The sequence below is a fragment of the Heliangelus exortis genome, chromosome 9, assembly GCF_036169615.1.
Source record: "Heliangelus exortis chromosome 9, bHelExo1.hap1, whole genome shotgun sequence".
In the NCBI taxonomy this organism is placed as follows: Eukaryota; Metazoa; Chordata; class Aves; order Apodiformes; family Trochilidae; genus Heliangelus; species Heliangelus exortis.
In genome coordinates, this window is record NC_092430.1 from 24944330 (window position 1) to 24960032 (window position 15703).

The window sequence follows — 15703 nt, forward strand, 5'->3', positions numbered from 1 at the left end:
GAGGGTTTGAGCTCAGCGCCTTCCTGAGCGGCGGCCAGGCAGCACCGGCCGAGCGCCGAGAGCATCCAGCCCGCCAGGCAGCACCGGCCGAGCGCCGAGGCATCGATGGGGAGTTAAGAGCATCCTCATCATCATCATCACCACCCCACGCGTGACCGGGGAGGTGAGGGGGGTGCTGCCCCGGGGTCCACGCTGCCCATGGGGACATCCCTGCTGGATGCGGGGCTGGCACCGCAGCGGTTGAGCGGCGCGTGGTGTGCGTGTCCCCTTTCCCTCCCTCCCACGGGTGACGGGGGCGTGGAGGGGTGTCCCTGGTTCGGATCGAGGGAATTAAGGAGGCTCGGCGCTTCCGAGACGCGTGGGCACCACAGCGGGTTGTGGCTTGGGGAAGGGGGTGAGTTCAGCTTCCCGCCCCCACCCCCCCGAAAACCCCAGTGAAACGATTTAATTTCCGCGAATTTGAGGAATTTGGGGTCTCCTCGGGCGAGCTGCCGCCCAGTGCGTGCTCCCCGCCACGGGAATGGTGAAATATTCCAGAGGATAAACCCAACCCTGAGCCCGGCGTGATGCTGAGGAGCATCTTCCCGCAAGGAAAAACGGGATGGGACCCCCGTGTCCGAGCCCCTTCCCCTTTCCACGGGACCCAAAAATGTCACCCGGGTGGAACCGGGCTGGCAGCGGGTCCCGCTTCGGTGCCTAAAGCGAAATAAAAAGAAAAAGTGGGTGCCTATCGCGACAGAGAGGTGATATAACTGAGTCCGAAGAAATGTTAATTCCGCCCCCGGTCTCCTACCTGCTCCGGTAAATAAACGCTCGTGTCTGTAAAGTCATCTTCCCAAAGGTCAAATGAAAAATCGATGCGTAAGGGGGGAAAAAAAATAATAATAATAAAAAAAAAAAAGTTAAACGATTGTGAATAATTTATTAGAATGCGAGCAAAGGTGTAAAAGAGACGAGTTGTGTCAACAAAAGTACTCGCTAAATAGCGTTTAAGCGACAAAGGGAAACCGATTTTAGCAATGAATTGTGTCATTCCCGCTAATCCCATGCCTCAAGTCGCCGGATGAGAAAAAAAAATTATAAAAAGCCAAAAAAAAAAACCCCACCCCAGCACCGAAAACAAACAAACAAAAATGTTAATGACACGACTGTATTTGTCACTGCCAATTAACCGGTAATTTATTTGCTGGATTTGGGGCGTCCGCGGAGGAACTTTTTCCGCCTCCCCCGGGGACGGTACCGGGGCAAGTTCCCGTAGGGGGGAGAGGGGAGGTGGGCTACGAGGGTCGCGGAGCCGCCCCCCGCGGGGCACTGCGCGGGCGCGGAGCTTCCGCGCATCCCCCCCAACCCCCCCTTTTCTCCCCTCCCGGCCTCCCGCCTTGGCCACTCCCCCGCAGCTCCTGCCCCTCGCCCGGGACCTGGCGCAGGGACCCCGCTCCTAATTAAATTAATTAGGGGCTGAGCCGCTCGGCGGGCGGACCGGCGGTGCCCTGGCCGCTTTGCCCCCGCGGTGGGGCGGTTGGATTTTCGGGCGGAGAAGGGGGTTCAGTTGCTGGAGCTCTGGAGGGGTGGTAATTCTCCGGGAACTGAGGGGCAGGCTTTGCAAAGTATAAATAGTGCCACTTCAATCGCGACGTCTCTATCAGACCCCGAGAGCCCTGCACGTCGGGCGGCACGGCTCGGTACGGCCCGGGGCCAACCCCCCCCTCCCCTCCCACCCCCCCACTTCCCAACCTGCTGCTTTTTGTGGGTTTTTTGTTTTGTTTTGTTTTTTGTGGTTTTTTTTTTCCCCCCCTTTTTTTCCCCAGCCCCGGCCCCGTGGATGCTCGCCCGGGGAACCGGGGCAACGCGCCCCTGAGCTGCGGCCATGGAAGAGCTGACGGCGTTTGTCTCCAAATCGTTTGACCCTAAAGCGAAGGAGAAGAAGGAGCTCATCACCTACCGCGAGGTGCTGGAGAGCGGGCCCTTGCGCGGAGGAGGACCGAGGGAAACCGGAGGAACAGCGGCGGAACCGGGCCGGGACGAAGCGGGCAGCCCCCGGTCCCCGCCGCGGGAGCCCGACGCGGCTGAAAGAGCCACCGAGGCGGCCACCCCCAAGCTCAGCGACGGTAACGGCGGCACTGGGGTCTCCCCCTTCTCCCTTTCCCCCCCGTCGGGGTCGGTACGGGTGGCGGCGGCAGCGCTGGGCGTTATTGAGCGTTTTGGTTGTTGTGGGGTTTTTTTCCGTCTTTTCCCGATTACGGGAAATACGCGGCCGAGCCTCGAAGTTTATATTCAAATATTTAAAGAAGCCTTTAAGTCGCTCCTAAGGCGATCCGCTTCTCCGGAGCATCCCGCGGGAAGTCGCGCTGCCAACGAAAGCCGGGACAGCCGGTTCCGGTCGTTCTTCCGCGGGTCTGGGCTCCGCGGACACGCGTGGGGCCGGGGCCGCGCTGCTGTGGCTCAACCACGGCCGGTTCCGCTCCTCCGGGGTTTTGTTTTATTTTTTGGGGGTTTTGTATTTTTTCAGAAATGCCCCGTGGTTTGTTCCGCGTATTTTCCGCGGCGGGGCGATGGCGGCGGTGCCGGTACTGGGCAGCTGCGGGAAGGCAGCCGGGCCGGCACTGCGCGGGGACCCGCGGATCGCTGCCGCCCTTTTGTTCGGACCAACGTTCCCGGCGGAGCGGCCGGGAGCATCCCCGGGAAATTAAAAGGGCTGATTAATAAATTTAGGCTAACGAACGGGGTACGAGGAGGAGGAGGAGGAGAAGGATGGGTGGGGGGACGCGGCCGCCGGGCCGGGTGGGCAGTCCCGCCGCAGGGCTCAGCACAGGGACCCCCGGCTTGGCCTGGGGCGCGTCTCTGGCGGAAAAAAAACCCATAAAAATAAAACAACGAAAGCAAAAATCCCCAGGAAGAAGCGCGGTGGGAAGCACGGCGGGGACCTGTTGCTGCGGTTCTGCCGGGCGGGCAGCGGGGCTGCAGCCCTCCCGCCGGCCCGGGCTGGGGGTTCGGAGCGGGGGGCGGCCCACCGGGCCAGCGGGTACCGAAGCCGAGGGGCCCCGGAAAGGCACCGGGCGATGCGGGCCTAGCGCGGCCCGGGCACGCAGGCCCCGCTCCCGGCTTGCCCACAAGCCCTGGGGGGGAGCGTGGGGGTCCCAGCCCGGCTCCCCCCGGTGCAGGGGCGGAGGGGATGAGCTCCGGCATCCCCCCGTCCTGTCTGACCGCCCGTGTCGTGCCCAGTCTCCCCAGAGCTGAAGGAGCGCAAGGAGGATGCGAAAGCAATGGAAGACGAAGGGCAGACGAAAATCAAGCAGAGGAGAAGCCGGACGAATTTCACCCTGGAGCAGCTGAACGAACTGGAAAGGCTTTTCGACGAGACCCACTACCCGGACGCCTTCATGCGGGAGGAGCTGAGCCAGCGGCTGGGGCTCTCCGAAGCCAGGGTGCAGGTAGCCGGGCTGCGGGGGGGTTCGGGGTGCGGGGTGGCAGCGGCCACCTCGGGGAAATCGGCCCCGCCGCTCCCCGCAGGGCTTGGGAGGGAGAGGAGGGAACTGCCCTCTCCCAAACGCACCCAGAAAAAATTTAGGGAAATCACCTCCCCGGGCTTTCCCGTGCTTTGGGGCTCTTCGCAAGTCCCCCGCCCCTCGCTGTGTCGCGTTTTATTTCATCTCTTCTGCTTTTATTTAATTTCTGCCTGGGTAGGAGGCTATTTTGGTGGCGGGAGCTGCCGACCTTCTCCGGTCGCGGGGCTCACCGGGCGGACTGACTAATTAACTTCATAGATGTAGCGGCTATAAACTGAGCTAAGGACCCGCTAAGTGCGAAAATAAAAATAGTATCAGTCATTTTACAGTCCGTTTCTCGTCGTAGTTCTTAAATCTTGAGTGAAGCGGCAGGAAAACAGAGCGGAGTGCCCAGCCCGGCTTTGTTCGGATTTAGGAAATCTGGGATAAAACCCGGGTATTTTAAGCGTCCTCTCCCAGCTTCCTTTCCTTTAACCTGCGCGTTCACCCTCGGGCTGCCCTCCTAAAGTTTTTTATGGATCGGTTCCTGGGCTGATTTCTGCGAGTTTTTGTCGGGATGAGATTGAAGAGGAATGAGGAAGGGTCCGGGCTCTGGCGGGCTGGGGATGAAGGCAGCTCCTCAAACGAGAACAAATGTAGCTGCTGCGGTGTATTTCCGTTCTGATAATAAAAGAAGAGAAAATGATGGTCATTATTTGTTTGAACACATGGAGCAGTTTTAGGCCCCTCACATCTGCAGCTGTTAGAAAGTATTTGCTGTAACAGATACTCCCCCTCAATCTTTGTGCTCCTGGGCCACCATCTGCACCCAGCTCTGAGCTCAATCCTTGGGGGCTTTCCCTGCATCTTGGAATTAGGGATAAGGACAGAAAACGAAGGAAAAAAAACCAAAAAATCGCCACCATAAGCAGCTTTTGTCAGCACAGCCTGACACGGAAAAAAAAAAAAAAAAAGTAATATATATATATATGTATATATACACACAAATATATATATCCTTCGTTTTCCCGTTCCCCCGTTTTTCCGCCTATTTACACCCAGGAAAATGTGACCAAACCCAAGGAAAACAAAGTTGCTGGGCTCCAAGTTAGCGGTGGGAAGAGGAGAAGGGAGGTGCTGCCTTCTGCGGGCTCTTTGCTCGACAAAGAGCGCGGCGGCGGCGCAGAATCCGCGCTCCCTGAGCCGCCAAATCGCAGGGTGCGGAATAACTCGGAGAGATTTACATAGATTAAAAACCACCCCATCCGCCCCTTTCCCGGGAAATCGTTCCGGAAAACGCTTTGCCATAATATTTTGCCTCGCATCTGCACTGATTTGTAAATTATGGAATCTGCTTTTCCAGGGGAGGCTGAGGGAGCCCATGGCTGTTGGGCAGCTTTTCCTTGGCTGAAGTAAATGACAGGGAGGGGGGAAATTCGCGTTTATGTTTGTCTCTTCAAGTGAGACCTCAAAAAAAATATTTTTTTTTAATTTATTTTTTTCTTCCTCACGGCAAAAAAAGGGATTTTCTTGCTGGTTGTGGGTGCTGAGATGCGGTGCAGAGGTTTGTCTTTGAACAGGAACGTTTTAAAACGCACTCTCCCTCCTTGCCCCCCTCTCTTCTCTTCTCCAAGAGAGCAGAACTTTATTCTGGATATTTACTTCAACGATTTCATCCTGTCCGATATTAAAAGTATGTTCTTGTCTAACGCGCAGTCTTTTCCCTGGAAACAAATTAGATTATCATGATAATGAGATAATTATTCCGCTTCTGTGCTACACTTGAGTGCACAGAGGAACAGGGAAATTCTCAACTTCTTTGTAGTGGAGCTTTTCTGACAGTAATTACAACCACCAGCACCCCCACAAAAAAAAAAAACAACAAACAAAACAAACCCAAAAGTTATTAAACTATTCGATGTTTCGTTTTTCTTGGAGATAAAGCTAATTAATTAATTTATTAATGAGTGCGATCTTCTCGGGCCTGATGGTGCAAACCTCTAGACCCATTATCGCCAGTCGGTGTTAGGTAGCAGCGGGCGATTTAGGTCTTTGGGGACCTTGATGTGGGAAGACGAAACCGGGGCTCAGGCAGCGATTCCTCTGGAGCGAGCACTCTGCCAACATCCGTTTTTCTCTCTATTTTGACTCTTTTTTTTTTTTTTTTTTGTTTTTTTTTTTTCCCTCGTTTCCCTTCCCATTTCGGAGATTATGAGCTGGGGCTTCCCGGGAGGAGGGACCACAGCGGGGTTTCTTTGTCTGGCGGGTTTTTGTTTCTTTGGGCTTTTTTTTTTTTTTTTTTTTTTTTTCTTCTTTGTATCGTTGTTTTTTCATGTTTATCACGATCCTCGGTGCGTGTATTAATTTGGTTTGCGCTTTGCGGTGGCAGCGCGACCGTGACACCCGTGTCCCCGCTCCTCTGTGCCCTCAGGTCTGGTTCCAGAACCGCAGAGCCAAATGCCGAAAGCAGGAAAACCAACTCCACAAAGGTAGCGGGGAGGAGGGAAGGGAAGGGAAAAAAAGGGAAGGGGTGACGATGCCGGGCGCGCTGGGACACGCGTGGGGGTCTATTCCCGTGCTGACCCCCTCCTCCTCCCTCCCGCTGCCTCCCCAGGGGTGCTGATCGGTGCCGCCAGCCAGTTCGAAGCTTGCCGGGTGGCTCCGTACGTGAACGTGGGTGCTCTGAGGATGCCCTTCCAGCAGGCAAGTGGGTGGGTTGGTGGGGGGATTTAGACGGGGGGGAGGCGGGGGAGGGTGGGAAGACACCCACGGCCACGCGTGACCACCCCGTGTCCCCGCAGGTGCAGGCGCAGCTGCAGCTGGACAGCGCGGTGGCCCACGCGCATCACCACCTTCACCCTCACCTGGCCCACGCACCCTACATGATGTTCCCCGCTCCCCCCTTCGGGCTACCGCTGGCCACCCTGGCCGAGTCCGCGTCCGCCGCCTCCGTGGTGGCCGCCGCAGCCGCCGCCAAGACCACCAGCAAGAACTCCAGCATCGCCGACCTCCGCCTGAAGGCCAAGAAACACGCAGCTGCCCTGGGGCTGTGACCGGGCTTTTTGGTTTTTTTTGTTTTTTTTCTTTCTTTTTCTTTTTTTTCTTTCTTTTCTTTTTTTTTTCTTTGTTTTTTTTTTTTTTTTTTTTTTTTTTTAATAGAGGGGAAAAAAAAAGAGGGGGGTAAAAAAAAAAAAAAAAGACGAGGGAGAGGAGAAACTGACGGGAGATATATACTTATTTAAAGAATTAGAGGAACTAGACGCGCAGCTGGGAAGTTCACAGGTTTTGAAACTGACCTTTTTCTGCGAAGTTCACTTTAATACAAGAAATTTGATAAGAGAGGCGGGCCTCCTTTCACGTTGCATCAGATACTTGAGTTTAACAACCACGTCTGGATAGCGGAAAAAAAAAAAAAAAAAAAAAAAAGAGAGAGAGAGAGATGACGACGAATAGAAAAAAAAAGAAAAAAAAAAAAAAAAAAAAAGAAAAGAGACAATGATTTCTCTGCGAATTTCTAATGGGAGACTGTCCGGGATACTTCCTGAAGCAGCATTCCGGGTTGCATGTATTTGTATTTCATTGATGGAGTCCTTTGATTCACTTGCACTTCACCCTCATCTTTAGTAGAAAAACAAAACAAAACAAACAAACGTGGCTGGGTTCTGTCTCTTTTAATCTCGGAGGGAAGCAGGAAGAGAGAGGGGAGATCAAGCACTACCTTTTCCACTCTTAAATCTTTGTTGGTCGTCTGCTGTCCCACCTCTGAAATAAAAGGGAGTGGAAAGCATCAGGAGAGCAGAGTGTGACTCCTTTTGCTGGGGCTCTCTTGTCCTGAGGGCAAAAACTAAAGGAAAAAAAAAAAAAAAAAAAAAAAAAAAGAGCATTTAATTCCCAACCACCACTTTACACAACGGCAAATTCCAATAAGAGGTACCGGGTACATGTAAAATATGTTGATACACACGAACAAAGTTTATTTTGGCTATAACTTGTGAATTGATAGTTGACTGTCAAGCATTTACATTTTATCTCATAAAGGTGTATCTATTCACGTAATCTTGTGATTTTTTTTTTTTGGTTTGTTTAATTTTTCTGTTGTTGTTATTATTATTTGAGAGACGTATAGCTATTTAACCTGGGGTACCTTCCAGTCCGTGATGGTTTATCCCAGTTTGCCATCAGCCCCTCAGGCTTATTGCCAAGAGAGAGGGAAAGCTCTTCTACACGAACTTTGGTCTGGACGGGCTTTGTATCTATTTGTTCTCCATGAAAACGAAATTATTTATCTTGACCATATTTTTTCTAGTGTATTTTAAGTTATTTAAAAAAGGGAAGAAGAAGAAAAAAAAAAAAAAAAAAAGATGGTGTTATGTCATCACATGTGTTGTCAGTACAATATATTTTGTTTCACTCAGGTTTGTCTCACCTTTTTTTTGTTTTTTAAATCCATTTTCGACGTCACGGATTTCAATAAGTGCCAAGTAATGAATTTAAGACACTTTGCGACCTATTGACTGAAAAGGGTAACGTTTTCAGTACTGTACTCTGGTACTGTTAATATTAAAATCATCGGTGAATTTCTTTCTTTTTTTCTTTTTTCTTTTTTTTTTTTTTTTTTTTTTTTTTTTTTCTTTCTGTGTTTACACCTTCTGTAGAGCTCGCACGTTTCTTTCTGCTCCGTAGATATCGCGACACGCCGACAGCGCCCGGCGGGAGGAGGAGGAGGCACCGCTCACCTCTGCGCATCTTCTGTTCTCCGCTTTAGCTCCGTTTATCCTCAGTTTCGGCTTCACAAAACTTAACGGCGGCGGTTTGCGATCTGGCTTTCTTTTGAAGGAAACAATAGACCGGTGGAAGTTATTTAGCAATTGTGTCTTTACAAGTTCTGTCAAGTTCCCTCAGGTAATAAAATCGAGGAAAGTGTAACGGCTCAACATATTTTCCAGGGAAGGAACACGGGGAATTAAGACACATTCCGCCTCTCCGCCTCCATCCTCATCCTCAGAAGTCCCGGTCTGGGCTCCCGCTCCCGCCGTGTCCCGGCCCCGGGCACCACCGGGACCCCCTGGTACCACCGGGACCCCCTGGTACCACCGGGACCTCCTGGTACCACCGGGACCCCCTGGCCAGCCCCGTTTTTCCCCGCCGTGTTGGGCCGCTCGTCCCTGCGGGACCCGCCGGGGCTCCGCGGTTCTTCCCAGGGCTCCGTGAGGAAAGGGCGCCCATCCCCGGGGCTGTGGGGCGCGGAAAACAGGACCCCGGCACGGGGGTTCTTGTAAGGAGCCCTCCGTGGGGGTTCTGGTGAAGGGAAAGTGCCCTCCGTGGGGGTTCTGGTTAGGGTGAGGGTCCCTCCAGAGGGGTTCTGGTGAGGGGAAAGAACCCTCCGTGGGGTTCTGGTTAGGGTGAGAGTCCCTCCGTGGGGTTCTGGTTAGGGTGGGGGTCCCTCCGTAGGGGTTCTGGTGAGGGGAAGGAGCCCTCCGTGGGGTTCTGGTTAGGGTGAGGGTCCCTCCGTAGGGGTTCTGGTGAGGGGAAGGAGCCCTCCGTGGGGGTTCTGGTTAGGGTGAGGGTCCCTCCGTGGGGTTCTGGTTAGGGTGAGGGTCCCTCCGTGGGGATTCTGGTGAGGGGAAGGAGCCCTCCATGGAATTCCCGATGAAGGGGAGGCTCCCGGCGCGGTGCAGCGGGGGAAGGAGCCGGGAGCTGCCCCGGGGATGGAGGAGGGTGCGGTGCAACCCCCCGGAACCGTGCCTGTTGTCCCGGGGAAAATGGGGGATCCTCCGGGCCCGGAGCTGTCCCCGCACGGCCCCGACAGTGTCCCCTCTCCCCGAGAGGGCTGCGAGGTTCAAGAGCAAAATCAGCTCGTAGCGGGGTGGGGAAGGATGGATTTTATGCGAGGTTAAAACGGGTTTATTCAAGCAAAAGTCAGACGCTGCCAATTATAAAGTCGATAAAACTAACGGTGGTGTCGATTGATCCCTGAATAAAGAAGTTAATTAATATGTGCACGAGCAGGTCGTGCTGCAGGCGGGGGCCCCGCAGGTTCCATCTCTGGGATATCTTTGGTCTGCTCCAAATAAACTCAGCACCTCTTACCCACTCTGTTTAAAACACAACTGGTTTAAGTAGAGCTGCCTACCAGTCCCTGTGCCCACCAGGTTACTGGTGTGTGTGATGTAAACCCCGATGGACACATCCAATGGGAATTTCAGATCTTTACCCTGTGCTCAGATATTGGCACGTCAGTCTTCAAAATGATTCTTATAATAATAATAAAAAAAAAAAAAAAACCAAACGTGAAAAATGTACTTTCATCCTAACAGGGAATTATGATTGAACGGTGTAGGAGAGCTCTGTGTTTTTTAGCACAGCTGTGATTAAATTAAAATAGTCTTAACAGGATATTTTTGGACAGGAATACTTGCATTCCTGGTTTCCTTGGACTGGAATACCTAATAAGCCTATAGGCAGACAGAAGTTGGCCAGAACTCTTCTCTTTCTATTTTATTTCTTAAGAGTGCTTGAACCTATATAGAAATCCTGTAGGTTTCATTTAATTAAATTATGGCTATTTCAGGAGCCAGCACGTGCAACACAAGCTCTCTGGAGATAAATTTTTAGCATGGGGTTTAGCCAGGGATGTCCATGAGAAGGAACTTTAGAGGAGCTCAAATCAATGGTGTAGGAAGGAGTCAGCACCTGTTTGTGTCCTTGCAGAGCCCATCACATGCTGGCACAGGAACTCAGGCAGCTTCTTACCCCTTGGAGCAGCAGTTTCCACCTGTGGTTCTCTCTCTACAGCAACACAAGGTTAGGGGAGCAGCAAAGTGTGACAGCAGTCCTGCAGAAAACTCCTGCTCACTCCTGGAGACTCCAGTTCTCCACACAAGAATGCTGAAAAGGAGAAAGGGAGAAGGCATAAAAATGCCTGAAAAAGTGCTAAATACTGCATAAAAAAATCGGCATGGCTCATATTGTCCGTTAGCAGCTTTATTCCAGGCAAAGCTTTCCACCAGTGCACTTAAACTGGAATTTCAGAAAAGTGGTACCCAGCTGCTGGGTTGTTCTTCCCCTGCTGCAGCTCTGTCCTTCCAGGGAGCTGTGGCTGGAGTCTGGAGGAATAAATAATGTGTTCTCCCTCACAGTACACACTGTACCAACTCCAGCCCTGTCAATATTGACACTTGTCCAATTTTGTGGCTCTTCCCCTTTAGTTTGCCCTTGAGTTTTTGGTTTCTCACCATTTCTGAGCCTGTTCACCCTTCCCATGAAGCACCAGCAGGTGTAAGTGTGCCTTGAAGGTCACTTAATACATATATATTTAAAAAGCAAAATGAGCAGATCTTTTTTCTTTTTTTTTCTTTTTTTTTTCTCTCTTCATTTTCGAGATGGGCAACAAAGTTCTGAAAAGAACTAAAAAAAAAGCTTTCATTTTCAGTCTTTCCTCATTTTAAGCTGCAACTGCCCTGGTTTTGATGGAGGATCTAATAAGCTCCCTCAGAAATGCAAGTTGTCACTACTCACACTTGACATGAACGAGCAGTCTCCTCTCCAGATGTTCTGCAGGCAATTAAGTTGGTGTGAATGAAGAAAAGGCTCAGAATTTTCTACACCATGAATCTTGCTCAGTCCAGTGGCAGAGTGGGGCTTTTTAGGATGCAGTCGTGCTGTTTTCCCAGTTGTTACTAATTTTACTGACCAGGCAAAAGCTCAACTCCTAATGGAAAACCCAGCAGAGCCCTCAATGCCCAGCATCTTTCTCTGCAGTGTGCTAACAGCGTGCCTCCTTTTGACAAAAAAAGAAAATAAAAAGCCACACAAACCCACTCACCCTCCCTAATTTAAGGTTTTTTTTTTTTGCTGTTACTTGCCTGGTGCCCGTAAAGGACTCCCAGAGGTGGTTTCACCCATGCAGAGTGGGTAATTTGGACTCTGCTGTCCCCCTCTTCCCAAGTTGTTCACTCTTTCTGTAAATTAACAGGAAAAAACACATGCAAAGGAGATTTATGTCATGTTTTGCAGGTCCTACTCACCCCTCCTTTCCTCTCTGCTTCAACTTTTTAATACTGCAGCTCTGAGAGAGGTTTGGGAAGGTTTTCCTCCATAAGAAAGGTTTTATGGCCTTTGTACACCAGACATGCTGTTCATTAAATTGCTGATGAGTTCTTGAGAGGGACACACAGGTGAATAGAGGAAAAATCCCCCAGAAAACAACTTTGAGAGAGGGCTGAGAAATGGGGAGGCACAAAATGCCCCAGCAAGGGGCAGTTTGACTGTCCTGGGACCACTGAGGGTCTTAAACGTGTGGCTGATAAAACACAGCAGCAGGGCAGTGTAATCTTTTATGAACATCCTCCTCAAGTTGATTTTGAGGAGAAAAATAACAGTTTTAATACAAAAGCCTTGAGAAAATGCAGCTGTGTCACCTGTCAGGCTGACAGCCCATGTGTTCACATCCACCTCTGGGCTCCCCTTCCACCACCAGCCTGGAGGTGCCTCTGCAGCTGTAAAGCCTCCACCAGCAGGTGCCTGGGACTTCTCCTCTCCCTTCCAGCTCTGGTGTCCTGGTGCCTTGCTCTTGGAAAATGTCACCCTGGATTGTGCCTGGTCTGGAGAAGGCAGGAAGCAGACACAAAGCAGTCAGCAGCCAGTCACAGAACTCTCCTGCTTACACACTCATCTCTTACCCCTCTGAAATGGTAAATTCTGGCAGTTTGGCTCAGGGCTCAAGGGCTGTGGGGTCCTACAGACTTCACACTCCTTGCCCGGGGTGAAACCCAAGGATTTTAGTTCTCCAGTCATCTGCATGTGACCAGCACCTTCCCCGTGCTGTGCTCACACGCTCCAGCAAGATGTTAACACCCCCCAGACACCCTGCAGAGGGGGGAAACTTTTCATCACTCCCATGCTAGGTGGCCACTGCCACCTCCCTGTTTCCCTAAGAACAAATCAGTCCTGCTGTTTTCTTTTCCTTCCAGGAGGAGAACATGTCCCTCTGGTCACCACTGATGAGAACACCAGGTGTAGCTTGGACAAGGTGGAGGAGTTAACCCGTGGTGGAACAGCTCACCCTGGAAGGAGTGTTTGGAAAATACAAGTTGTCCATGTTGTTAGAAAGCAGCTAAATTTTGGATATAACCAGAAAAGAGACTTGGAGGGCATTTTACCTCAGTGACTAACATAGTTCTCCTGGGGGAGGGCTGGCACCCAGCCCTGCTGGAGGGCTGGAGGGTTGTACAGGCTGCTTTAACCCTTAGACTGTGCACCAGCCCATGGCAAAGGAGTGTGCAAACCCTTGTGTTAACAACAAAACACTTACAAATCTTTCAGTTGTCCTTTGAGTAAATATTTAAGCAGCAGAAATTGGGCTGGAGCTCACCAAGATTGGTAATCTGCTGAAAATCAAGGTGCTGCCCCTAACCCCTTCCCAAATATAGACTCAGACCCTCTTTTACCCCATTCTTTCACCCAATGTATATACATTACTTATTATGCAGATCCTCTTTTATGAAATATTTAGATTTGGAAGTGTTTTGACATGTGGTAATCTTTAGGAAGAAAGTAAACATATTCTTTTGCAAGGAAAATGTAAATAAAGTAGTCCTCCAAAATATCTTTGAGAGGTTAAAGGCAGGACAATGGAAACCACATGCAAATGTCCCTGCTGTCCCTGTCCAGGAACACTCAGATGAGTTTCCACTGACTCTGTTGACTGCTTGAGATCTGAGATCTCACTGACTCTGAGATCCTGCTTGGGTGAAGCCCACAGCACAGAGCCTAAAAGAAAAAGAAAACAATAGGTAGTGAATTAACTGGTTGACACATCTTAAAGCTCTGCTTTAGATTATTGGAATTACTTGGACAGCCATTAATTTAAAGAGATGCCATTGCTACAGTGTGTGTCCTTGCTGGGGAAAGGGATGCTAACCAATCCATAGGGTTTCTGGTAAATTTGTAGGCAGTTTTGTACCTTGTCATGTGGGATTTTGGTTGTTCTTCTCCTGTTGCAAAGCTGGGGGTTCCCCAATAGGATCTGGTGGCTTTGGGGACCAGATCCTTGCCTGCTGCACACCTCAGTAGCACTGGGTTAGACTCCTGACACCAGGAAAAGAGGTGACCCTTAGTGGGCTCTGTCCTTGGTTCATGCAGCTGCCAAGAGCTTTGTAATATGAAGCAGATGAAAATATTTAGGTATGTAATCAGTTTAATTGCAGAAATGGTTTACAGTATTTTCCTACCGAGATAAAGGATTTTGTGTGGATCTCAAAAGTAATTTAAACACAGTGATATTTCTCAAGGAAAGATAAACATTTGCAATTCATAAGTTATTTTACATTCAGATGTAATTAGTTTAGATTAATTTCTAATGGGCTGGTGTTGCTTCTAATCAAGAACTTATTTTCCTGGGCTGGGGAAATGCCTGTGAATTTTCTCCCCAAGATTTCTTTCCTAACATCTGCACTGAGACTTCTGGGTTAAACAATGGCAAGGCAGGATTTACAGAGTGTCAGCTTGCTGCTCTGTTCCTGGAGAAAGATGAATTAAGCCTTCTGTTATAAATGGAACATACAGACTTCAGAACAATAGTTATTAGCCAAGATATGTCCAAGGTCAGGCTAAGTTATATATGATGTATTCCCATGGGTAATTGGTCTTTATTGCCATATAAAGTGTGAAAACATTTTGATTTTTTTTTTCCCAAACTTTTGAATAAGTTTTATAAATGTCTCACTCAGTTTTCAGAAAAATAAGAATTGACATTAGCCAGGAACTGCATTTGTTTTCCCTGTGTCCTGCATGCTCATACACTCCTTGCTTGTTCCAGGGAAACACGTGGTGGCTCAGTGAACTTTGAGTGTGGTCAATAAGGAAAAGGTAAATGTGGTCTTGTCTAATGGCAGAAAACCTGAAGCAATATCTTGCAGATATGCAGATTACTGTTAAATCATGCCAGGGCAATCACTGGAGCAGAAAAAGGAATTTTATTTCTGCAATTGCTAACAAAAAAAAATGCCATTTAAGTTTAAAACTGCACTTTCCTGTTTTTAGCAGCTACAGAATCAGGATAGTTGTAGTTTAAATACTGAACTGAATTTTAAAAAAACTTACAGACATTCTGAAAGCTGTCCTCAAATCTGCCCTGGCTTCCTCTTGCCTCAGGTATCTCCATGGGCAGCACCACCCCTGTTCCTGTGCTCTGTTCTGTATCCCAGGGAGCTCTCACCTCTTCCCAGGAAAATGATGCTGTGAGCAGCAAGTCCTGCAGTGGGAGAGTCACAGAATCACAGGATGTCAGGTGGGAAGGGAGCTCAGGGATCATCTGCTCCAGCCCTTCTCATATTATTGTTTATCTGAGATGTCTCAGCACCCCCAGCTGAGACTTCAAATTTTTCAGAGTGGGGGAATCCACCCCTTCCCCTGGGAAACCATCCCAGTGTCTGACTGTGCTCATGGGGAAAAATTTGTGATCATCCAGAACCTCCCCAGGAGCACCTTGTGCCCTTTGTCCCCTGTCCAGGGGACTCTTTGTAAACAAGGAGTCTCCATCTGTTTGGAGCTCCCTGGGGACAGCCAGAGACCTGGCCAAAATACCTGTCCCTCTATTCCCTCTGTTTCCCTCTGTGTCCTTAGGAGGCAAACTCCTGTGTTACTCACAGGCATCCCAGGACACACTTGGGAAGAGTCTGTAAGTTTCCTTTGTCCAGACACAACATCTTCACATTCAGGAACAGCGTGGCCAGCAGGTCCAGGGAAGGGATTCTGCCCCTGTGCTCAGCCCTGGGGAGGCCACAGCTTGAGTCCTGTGTCCAGTTCTGGGCCCCTCAGCTCAGGAAGGAGATTGAGGTGCTGGAGCAGGTCCAAAGGAGGCAACTGGGCTGGGGAAGGGACTGGAGCACAGATCCTCTGAGGAGAGGCTGAGGGAGCTGGGGGTGTTGAGGCTGGAGAAGAGGAGGCTCAGGGGAGACCTCATCACTCTCTCCAACTCCCTGAAAGGAGGTTGGAGCCAGGGGGGGTTGGGCTCTTTTCCCAGGCAACTCTCAGCAAGACAAGAGGGCACAAGAGGGCTCAAGTTGTGCCAGGGGAGGTTTAGGTTGGCCATGAGAAAGAATTTCTTTCTGGAGAGGGTGCTCAGCCATTGGAATGGGCTGCCCAGGGAAGGGGTGGATTCTCCATCCCTGGAGCTATTTCAAAAGAGCCTGGATGTGGCACTCAGTGCCATGGGC

The 15703-nt window shown here is 50.4% G+C and overlaps 1 protein-coding gene and 1 long non-coding RNA gene across 2 annotated transcripts; one reads left to right on the forward strand and one right to left on the reverse strand.

Annotated features, from left to right (window-relative positions):
* Positions 1 to 1775: 1775 nt before the first annotated feature.
* On the forward strand, positions 1776 to 6565 carry SHOX2 (SHOX homeobox 2). Its single transcript, XM_071752823.1, has 5 exons — positions 1776 to 2108; positions 3223 to 3431; positions 5917 to 5974; positions 6100 to 6198; positions 6264 to 6565. Exons 1-5 carry the CDS (start codon positions 1868 to 1870, stop codon positions 6536 to 6538), a joined length of 882 nt encoding a protein of 293 aa, XP_071608924.1. The 5' UTR covers positions 1776 to 1867; the 3' UTR covers positions 6539 to 6565.
* LOC139800097 (uncharacterized) lies at positions 3607 to 10306 on the reverse strand. Its single transcript, XR_011727579.1, has 5 exons — positions 10179 to 10306; positions 8222 to 8312; positions 7204 to 7329; positions 6782 to 6876; positions 3607 to 4166 (listed from the first exon to the last, which is right to left on the reverse strand). It is a non-coding gene; the product is annotated as an uncharacterized lncRNA (long non-coding RNA).
* Between the last annotated feature and the right edge of the window lie 5397 nt (positions 10307 to 15703).

Coding starts and splice junctions, on each gene's coding strand:
- SHOX2 (XM_071752823.1), top strand. CDS start 1,868: ATGGAAGAGCTGACGGCGTTTGTCTCCAAATCGTTTGACCCTAAAGCG. Junction 3,432..5,916: donor TCTCCGAAGCCAGGGTGCAG/GTAGCCGGGCTG, acceptor CTGTGCCCTCAG/GTCTGGTTCCAGAACCGCAG. Junction 6,199..6,263: donor CTTCCAGCAGGCAAGTGGGT/GGGTTGGTGGGG, acceptor CCACGGCCACGC/GTGACCACCCCGTGTCCCCG.